Below are 10,246 nucleotides of genomic sequence, written 5' to 3' on the forward strand. Positions count from 1 at the left end.
ATTCAGTGGACCCAACAAATAATATCTTCTTATAATCCCCATGTCCCTAAATATAACTAACACTTCCAGATTTATTGGAAAGGAAGAGGCCAACCATTTCTCAGAAGTAAATAATGATATTACAAACCAGCTTTGCAAATGTATCATAGTTATCCACCCTTCTGGGGTAGAAAAGATACATTATCTCGTGGTAGTTTTCTTAGTAGTTACAATTCACTCAATTCAATTATCTTACTTGATCGAAACCTGAGCAAAGTTTTTATGACAAGACTGGTGGAATTAGCTTATCTTCCAGAAAGCAGGGACAATGGTAGATCATTCTCCCTAAGTGACTTCAGATCAGTGGGGCACGAGCTAGCCAGCCTCTGACTGGGGAGGGCTGGCTGTCCTCAACAGAGCACAAACTGTTTCCCAGTTTGTGGGAAGAATTTAGAATTTAGCAATTCTAAAAATGTGTCACTGCTATTCTAACATTAAAAGTAAGCAATGATTTCTTAGGAAAACTTTCAACACTCAAATGACCAAGAACTAGAAGAAAGGGAATTTTCAGAAAAGAGAAAGGATGTTCAAAGGAAGTAACAGTGTTTTATTAAAATAAAATGTCACTACTGTAATTTAAGGATGTAGTCATAAATCTTTTCAGAATACAATATGCAGTATATTGAAAATGTCTAATTCTATATATTTATGAGTTGAATAGGTGCTGAAGAGTCAAAAGTAAATGAGTAAAACAGTACAAAATCAATATGAATATTGATTTCATGACTTTTTTTGGACCTTATAGTATATTTTTGTATATTTGTGCAGGTTTAAATATCTTCATGAAGATTTTCATGAGATTTTCTATAATAGTCTAACACCAAAACATTTTCAAATTGACAGCTCTCATTACAGAATATCCCTTCTAATAGTGGCCTGGATGAAAAATGAAAATACATTTGTTGTAGGAGTAGAACACACTCATGCTCTTATTTGTTTATTTTTTTAGGAAGGTTTATTATGCTCAGCTCAATGTCAGGAGATACCTTCTACATAAGCTGTTGCTGGGGCTCTACCTCTTTTATTTTTGTTCAAAATGAAAAATGTAGATAGATAATACACATATTAATGTATCTATTGATATAACATTCAATAAAATTCACTTTAAATCAGTATACACTATGATTGATGTATTCAGGTTGAAATCATTCAGAAGCTGAAAATAAATGCAACCATAAAAAAAGGGTGGTTATTTGTCAAAACGCTTGTTTGCGGGTGTGTCTGCTTTGTATCCATCACCCTGTTAGGTAGAACTCTGGCTAACTAGAATTATTAGTTTTATTCTTCTAAAATATCAGACACAGACACAGGCCTTCCCAAACACTAAAATTGAAGCTTTTGAGAGGATATGTCAATACTTTTGAGAGGAAAAATAAAATTCACGTTAAAATAAACTATATCAGAAAAAGATATGGTTATATTAACGACATAATAAATAATAACAAGTTAATACTATTCTGTGTAGAGAGTATACCTGGAAAAGAGGAATTGTGCGCTTAAAAGTTAGCACTAACATGGACAAGGTAAAGCTTGAGAAATACATCCTACATACAGGTTATCTACTGATATATTGCTCGCCTCATTTGTTTCAGAATGTGCTTAATAGCCAAATGGTCAGATCAAGGTAAGGAAGAGATCAGCTGCAAAAGTTCAGAAGCACAGCTTCCTGTCTTACCTTCCACTGAGGAGGAAGCCAATAACCACTGCCAACAAAATGACTCCCACTGTCACAGACACAGCAATTATAGGAATCTGGCTTTGATCGCTGGATGCTGCAACTGCTGATAGGAGACAGAGAAAATGTAGCCTGTGGTTACAGGGATCATATGCATTCAAATAAGAGCTGCTTAATAGTCAGTAATTAATGCAAGGTTTAAGCAATTCACCCACACTTGGCTGAGATTTCCCCTTATATCTCTTCTCAATGGTGTGTAATTGAAAAGACATCTTTAGGAGAAAATATTTATTCTCCAAATGGAAATTTGAAAGAACCACTAAGTCACTGATTATTTCCTTATCATAAAAAAGAATGTCATTGTTTGTATAGTATTAATTTAGCAATCTTAGGTTTGCAAGACAAAATGGAATTTTGTTTTTGATTTCAAACACCTCCTAAATAGGAGGTGCTAAGTATATGAGATTTGACATTTTTAGAGTTTGCATGTGGCTGTTCTCTAGGAAAAAAAAAAAGTCTCATTATATTAGATAGGACTTTCTCTTATAGATATAGGTTGAAATGTCCAAAATGATGTGGCTGTGACCTCGTATGATATCACTATTTTGAATATAATTTTAAAAACTATAATTTCAAGCAGAATATAATCACTAAATATACTTTATTAGTAGGAACGCTTTTTCAAAAATATCAAGGCATACATTTAGAACTTTGTATCTACAGTAAGATTAGTTTACATGGTCTTTTTTAAATACATGAATTTAGATGAAATATTTTATATTTTAATAACACAATTACTATCATAAGAGGAATATGGACATAATTAGATAGTTGTACCTAAAAAAGCAAGGGACTTTTTCTTCTGTGCTGATAGCTAAGTTGATTAAAATAAGAAACTTATAGAACAAAATAAATTTTATTAATGTTCTCAAGAAACCCTCAATAGGATAACTTAGCATGCGTATTGTTTAATGACATTATCATTTTGATAAATTCAGAGTGGTATGATAACAAATTTTAAGTCACCAAAACTAATAACAATTATGCATCCCCATGTTTTGTTTTTCACAGTCTCTTACATGATCTTGGCCCTATCAATAGTTTTGGGACATTTAAATGCTACCGTTTCTAGTCTTGTCACCTCATCATTGATTCTTTTAACCAAAATTGACTGACTCTCTGACAACCGTCTTACACTGATCTACATTTTCAGCCCTTTCAGATCAGTCTTCAAGAGCTCAATATCGGCAACTAGTGGTTCATGTATGAGGAAAACTACTACTTACAATAGAAATCTATACTCTTCCCCTCCCTCTTCTTGGATAATAATAGTTGCAATTCAAGGTCCCTTTACCCTGTTTTTTCCTATCCTCTGATGCTGAGGTCTGTGGTAGAGAATTTATTCCTGGTGAACAGTATAAATGTAGTAGGGCAAAGCTACCCCACTATCACTAGTAGTAGCCTTCCCCAAGATTTGCTTTATTAATTTCTAAATTCAAATTACTTATTTTCTCAGTCAACTTTCTTTTTGGCAGGTGGCACTGTTTCTAGAGAAAAACATGCAAATTTGGTCCAAATAAGTTCAATGTTGTTTCATTTGTGCTCCAAAGCTTTTGATTCTCTCTTTTAATTTCCTTACAAAGTCATCCCCATAATGAGTCTTCCTCATTTTCTCAGTAGACTAATCCATGCTAACTTCCCACATTTTAGAAATGCTAAACTTTATAGATAAAAGAGAGTGATCAAGTCTGAACTCCATGGTTAAATACAACTCTATACCCTTCTTTTGCTTTACCTAACACCCCTGTTAGAATCTTTCTTGTCTCTTCCAAGACAATGCTGTTTAAAGATCTCCCTCCAGGGGCTTCCCTGGTGGCACAGTGGTTGAGAGTCCACCTGCTGATGCAGGGGACACGGGTTCGTGCCCCGGTCCGGGAGGATCCCACATGCTGTGGAGCGGCTGGGCCCGTGAGCCATGGCCGCTGGGCCTGCACGTCCGAAGTCTGTGCTCCGCAACGGGAGAGGCCACAGCAGTGAGAGGCCCGTGTACTGCAAAAACAACAAAAAAAACCCCCAAAAAACAACAGATCTCCCTCCAGAAGTGATTATCATTTCCTTACAGACTACCTCTCTTCTACTTACAAGGCTACAGATAATTTCTCTTGGAGAGAACAAATTCTTATACATAAACTTACTGCTATTATTAGTTCAAACTGAATTTGAAAACAGGTCCAACATTTACTATACATTTGGGTTAAGGCAAATTATTTAACCTTGTAAAGTCTCATTTCATTAATCTCCAGTTAGGGATAATTTCCCTGTATCATTATATTTCTGTTTAGAGATAACACTTAGCATAGTGCTTCAACTATTGTCAGCCTTATTTAAATGGAAGATATTACATATACATATTATCTCCTGTTTTATTTGTCATTCTTACTCTCTCCTATTTTTCAGCATCTTGACTGAGTCATCTAGAACCAGCCTCATCTTCTGAGAACCAACATTACTAAATTTACTCTGAAACCTCTCTTCTGCCTTTGAGTTCTATGCATGATATATTTGCCATATGTAATGAGTACTTCTCCATTTACCGTACCATACACTATAATGAGGTATTTGACCTTGTTGAACACACACTACGCCCTTTAAACTCTTCTCTTGTTTCTATACATCAGATGAGCTGTTTTCTCTTTTTCCCACTCTGAAGCACTGCTTTGTCAGTTTTATTGGCTCTGAATTCTCTTCCAACATTTTATGTGTGAGCAATTCCTGATGAATGCTGGTTCTTAATCCTTCCCACTTCTTTCCATCTCTCTTTCTATCTCTTTCCATCTTTCTCCCTTTCTACCTCTTTTTCTCCCTACCTCTCATAGATATTTCTTTGCTCATGGCATCAGTTAACTATAAGCTGAAGAGTCCCACATTTATATCTCCAACTATTATTTGTCTTCAGAGGATCATTCTATTAAAAAAAAAACAAACTCTATTCCCTTTATTTGGATTTTATTTTCACATAAAAATAAACATGTTTAAAATCGACCCTTATACCACATCCACCCCAATGGCATTAAAAAAAAAGCATCAATAAATAAACATACCATAAATCAAACCAACAAACCAGATGAATTTTATCTTTTTCTGGTTTCTTTTAAGCAGCACTGAATTTTTCTTAACCCCTACTTACACTTAATCACCAAATATTTTTGTGTTTCTTTTATGTTTCTCCCCATGCATTACTTTTTATTTCATCCAACACTCACCTATTTGATTCAAATCTGCTGGAATATGGTTCATATATTTTTTAAGTGCTCCCTTTGACTTCTATGTACTCACATGAAATATCAGAAAATATCACTTTGATCATGTTTCTCTGAACAAAAAGTTAATAGACACCTACTGCCTATGGAAAAAAATTTCCAAATTCTCCATCTAGCATTCAAAAGCCCTTCTAATCTGACTCTAACAAATCTTTCTGGTCTCAATGTGCCAGTTTGGGACTCTGAGAGATAGGGTTTTGGAGGAAGCAGGCATGAATAATCAGAAGTAGGGATCAAAACAGGGCAATTTCAGACTAACCGAAGTATTAATTTTGAGAAAAAATACAGTGCTTAGAAGTGTGAAATGCTTCATTTTTGAGTAATTGCCAAGATCTCTAACTTAACAATGTGCTAAAATGTGCATGTAGGTATAGGATAATATCTTGCAATAAAACAGTTGTTAATGGCATGCCAAAATTTTCAAAAATGTTTAAATTAATATATTTTATGAAAAATACTTTGTAAGTAATGTGAAATCACAAATGTTCATATTTACATGTTTTTATCTGCTGTCCACCGAAATCAGATCTTTTTGTATAATAGGCAATTAAATAAAGGGGCTGTGAGAAAGAATTTTAAAAATTTATTTTCATTTATTTTTATTTATTTATTTGTTAGTTTCTGCTTTACAACAAAATGAATCAGTTATATATATACATATGTTCCCATATCTCTTCCTTCTTGCGTCTCCCTCCCTCCCACCCTCCCTATCCCACCCCTCCAGGCGATCACAAAGCACCGAGCTGATCTCCCTGTGCTATGCGGCTGCTTCCCACTAGCTATCTACCTTACGTTTGGTAGTGTATATATGTCCATGCCTTTCTCTCGCTTTGTCACAGCTTACCTTTCCCCCTCCCCATATCCTCAAGTCCATTCTCTAGTAGGTCTGGAATTTAAGAAGACAGGAATAAAGACATAGACCTATTTTCATTTATTTTTTAAAAGTTTGCAGCATTCTTTTCTGAAGTTAGCTTCCTTCCATAGGCTTTCTTTCTATTTTTATTTTTTGAATTGTTGAATTTTCTTTTATTTTTTTAAACAGCAGGTTCTTATTAGTTATCCATTTTATACATATTAGTGTATACATGTCAATCCCAATCTCCCAGTTCATCCCACCCCTGCCCCAACCCCCACTTTCCCCCTTTGGTGTCCATACATTTGTTCTCTACATCTGTGTCTCTGTTTCTGCCTTGCAAACTGGTTCATCTGTACCATTTTTCTAGGTTCCATATGTATGCATTCATATACAATATTTGTTTTTCTCTTTCTGACTTACTTCACTCTGTATGACAGTCTCTAGATCCATCCACATCTCTACAAATGACCCAATTTTGTTCCTTTTTATGGCTGAGTAATATTCCATTGTATATATGTACCACATCTTCTTTATCAATTCGTCTGTCGATGGGAATTTAGGTTGCTTCTGTGACCTGGCTATTGTAAATAGTGCTGTAAAGAACATTGGGGTGCATGTATCTTTTCGAATTATTGGTTTCTCTGGGTATATGCCCAGTAGTGGGATTGCTGGGTCATATGGTAATTCTATTCTTAGTTCTTTAAGGAACCTCCATACTGTTCTACATAGTGGCTGTATAAATTTACATTCCCACCAACAGTGCAAGAGGGTTCCCTTTTCTCCACAACCTCTCCAACATTTGTTGTTTGTAGATTTTCTGATTATGCTCATTCTAACTGGTGTGAGGTGATAACCTCATTGTAGTTTTTTTTTTTTTTTTCGGCAAGTGGGCCTCTCACTGTTGTGGCCTTTCCCATTGCGGAGCACAGGCTCTGGACGCACAGGCTCAATGGCCACGGCTCACAGGCCCAGCCACTATGCGGCATGTGGGATCTTCCTGGACCGGGGCACGAACCCGTGTCCCCTGCATCGGCAGGTGGACTCTCAACCACTGAGCCACCAGGGAAGCCCTCATTGTAGTTTTGATTTCCATTTCTCTAATAGTTAGTGATGCCGAGCAGCTTTTCATGTGCTTCTTGGCCATGTGTATGTCTTCCATAGAGAAACGTCTATTTAGGTCTTCTGCACATTTTTGGATTGGGTTGTTTGTTTTTTTAATATTGAGCAGCCAGAGCTGTTTATATATTTTGGAGATTAATCCTTTGTCCGTTGATTCATTGGCAAATATTTTCTCCCATTCTGAGGGCTGTCTTTTCATCGTGTTTGTAGTTTCCTTTGCTGTGCAAAACCTTCTAAGTTTAATTAGGTCCCATTTGCTTATTTTTGTTTTTATTTACATTACTCTAGGAGGTGGATCAAAAAAGATCTTGCTGTGATTTATGTCAAAGAGTGTTCTTCCTATATTTTCCTTTAAGAGTTTTATAGTGTTCCGTCCTAAATTTAGGTCTCTAATCCATTTTGAATTTATTTTTATGTATGGTGTTAGGGAGTGTTCTAATTTCATTCTTTTACATGTAGCTGTCCAGTTTTCCCAGCACACTTATTGAAGAGACTGTCTTTTCTCCATTGTATACCCTTGCCTCCTTTGTCATAGGTTAGATGACCATAGGTGCCTGGGTTTATCTCTTTCTATTTTGTTCCATTGATCTATATTTCTGTTTTTGTGCCAGTACCGTATTCTCTTGATTACTGTAGCATTGTAGTATACTCTAAAGTCAGGGAGTCTGATTCCTCCAGCTCCATTTTTTACTCTCAAGACTGCTTTGGCTATTCGGGGTCTTTGATGTCTCCATACAAATTTTAAGAGTTTTTTGTTCTAGTTCCATAAAAAATGCCATTGGTAATTTGATAGGGATTGCATTGAATCTGTAGATTGCTTTGGGTATTATAGTTATTTTCACAATGTTGATTCTTACAATCCAAGAACATGGTATATCTGTCCATCTCTTGCTATCATCTTTAGTTTCTTTCATCAGTGTCCTATAGTTTTCTGAATATAGGTCTTTTGTCTCCCTAGGTAGGTTTATTCCTAGGTATTTTATTCTTTTTGTTGCAATGGTAAATGGGAGTGTTTCCTTAATTTCTCTTTCAGATTTTTCATCATTAGTGTATAGGAATGCAAGAAATTTCTGTGCATTAATTTTGTATCCTGCAAATTTACCAAATTCATTCACTAGCTCTAGTAATTTTCTGGTGGCATCTTTAGGATTCTCTATAAATAGTATCATGTCATCTGCAAACAGTGACAGTTTTACTTCTTCTTTTCCAATTTGTATTCCTTTTATTTCTTTTTATTCTCTGATTGCCATGGCTAGGACTTCCAAAACTATGTTGAATAATAGTGGTGAGAGTGGACATCCTTGGCTTGTTCCTGATCTTAGAAGAAATGCTTTCAATTTTTCACAATTGAGAATGATGTTTGTTGTGGGTTTGTCCTATATGGCCTTTATTGTGTTGAGGTAGGTTCCCTCTATGCCCACTTTCTGGAGAGTTTTTATCATAAATGGGTGTTGAATTTTGTCAAAAGTTATCTCTGCATCTATTGAGATGATCATATGTTTTTTATTCTTCAATTTGTTAATATGGTGTATCACAATGATTGATTTGCTTATGTTGAAGAATCCTTGCATCCTTGGGATAAATCCCACTTGATCATGGTGTATGATTTTTTTAATGTGTTGTTGGATTCTGTTTGCTAGTATTTTGTTGAGGATTTTTGCATCTATATTCATCAGTGATATTGGTCTGTATTTTTCTTTTTTTGTAGTATCTTTGTCTGGTTTTGGTATCAGGGTGATGGTGGCCTCATAGAATGAGATTGGGAATGTTCCTTCCTCTGTAATATTTTGGAAGAGTTTGAGAAGAATGGTGTTAGCTCTTCTCTAAATGTTTGATAGAATTCACCTGTGAAGCCATCTGGTTCTGGGCTTTTGTTTGTTGGAAGATTTTAAATCACAGTTTCAATTTCATTACTTGTGATTGGTCTGTTCAAATTTCTATTTCTTCCTGGTTCAGTCTTGGAAAATTATACCTTTCTAAGAATTTGTCCATTTCATCCAGGCTGTCCATTGTTTTGGCATAGAGTTGCTTGTAGTAGTCTCTTAGGATGCTTTGTATTTCTGCAGTTTCTGTTATAATTTCTCCTTTTTCATTTCTAATTTTATTGATTTGAGTCCTCTCCCTCTTTTTCTTGATGAATCTAGTTAATGGTTTATCAATTTTGTTTATGTTCTCAAAGAAACAGCTTTTAGTTTTATTGATCTTTGCTATTTTTTTCTTTGTTTCTATATCATTTATTTCTGCTCTGATCTTTATGATTTCTTTCCGTTAACTTTGGGTTTTGTTTGTTTTTGTTACCCTAGCTCCTTTAGGTGTAAGGTTAGATTGTTTATTTGAGATTTTTCTTGTTTCTTGAGGTAGGCTTGTATAGCTATAAACTTCCCTCTTAGAACTGCGTTTGCTGCATCCCATAGGTTTTGGATCATCGTGTTTCCATTGTCATTTGTCTCTAGGTATTTTTTGACTTCCTCTTTTATTTCTCCAGTGATCTCTTGGTTATTTAGTAACATATTGCTTAGCCTCCATGTGTTTGTGTTTTTAACGTTTTTTTCCCTGTAATTGATTTGTAATCTCATAGTGTTGTGGTCAGAAAAGATGCTTGATATGATTTCTATTTTCTTAAATTTACTGAGGCTTGATTTGTGACCCAAGTTGTGATCTATCCTGGAGAATGTTCCATGCACAGCTGAGAAGAAAGTGTAATCTACTGTTTTTGGATGGAATGTCCTATAAATATCAATTAAATCTTTCTGGTCTATTGTGTCTTTAACGCCTGTGTTTCCTTATTAATTTTCTGTTTGGATGATCTGTCTATTCATGTAAGTGAGGTGTTAAAGTCCCCCACTATCATTGTGTTACTGTCGATTTCCTCTTTTATAGCTGTTAGCAGTTAGTTGCCTTATGTATTGAGTTGCTCCTATGTTGGGTGCATATATATTTATAATTGTTATATCTTCTTCTTGGATTGATCCCTTGATCATTATCTAGTGTCCTTCCTTGTCTCTTGTAACATTCTTTATTTTAAAGTCTATTTTATCTGATATGAGTATTGCTACTCCAGCTTATGTTTGATTTCCATGTGCACAGAATACTTTTTTCCATCCCTTCACTTTCAGCCTGTATGTGTCCCTAGGTCTGAAGTGGGTCCCTTGTAGACAGCATATATATGGGGTCTTGTTTTTGTATCCATTCAGCAAAACTGTGTGTTTTGGTTGGAGCATTTAATCCATTCATCTT

The 10,246-nt window shown here is 35.2% G+C and overlaps 1 protein-coding gene across 10 annotated transcripts in view; it reads right to left on the reverse strand.

The window, feature by feature from the left end:
- The window catches only part of EPHA5 (EPH receptor A5), a gene marked incomplete at its 3' end in the record, with an annotated part of 325,147 nt that overhangs the window by 78,697 nt on the left and 236,204 nt on the right, over nt 1-10,246 (reverse strand). For 7 of the 10 annotated variants that reach the window (XM_079919473.1, XM_079919469.1, XM_079919479.1 and 4 more), the window contains one exon: nt 1,715-1,820. In XM_079919473.1, coding sequence (XP_079775599.1) covers nt 1,715-1,820 — 106 coding nt within the window. The remainder of the gene's footprint in view (nt 1-1,714; nt 1,821-10,246) is intronic. The other 3 variants (XM_079919474.1, XM_079919472.1, XM_079919470.1) reach the window with 1 other exon arrangement.

The sequence above is a fragment of the Stenella coeruleoalba genome (assembly GCF_951394435.1).
Source record: "Stenella coeruleoalba genome assembly, chromosome: 4".
In the NCBI taxonomy this organism is placed as follows: Eukaryota; Metazoa; Chordata; class Mammalia; order Artiodactyla; family Delphinidae; genus Stenella; species Stenella coeruleoalba.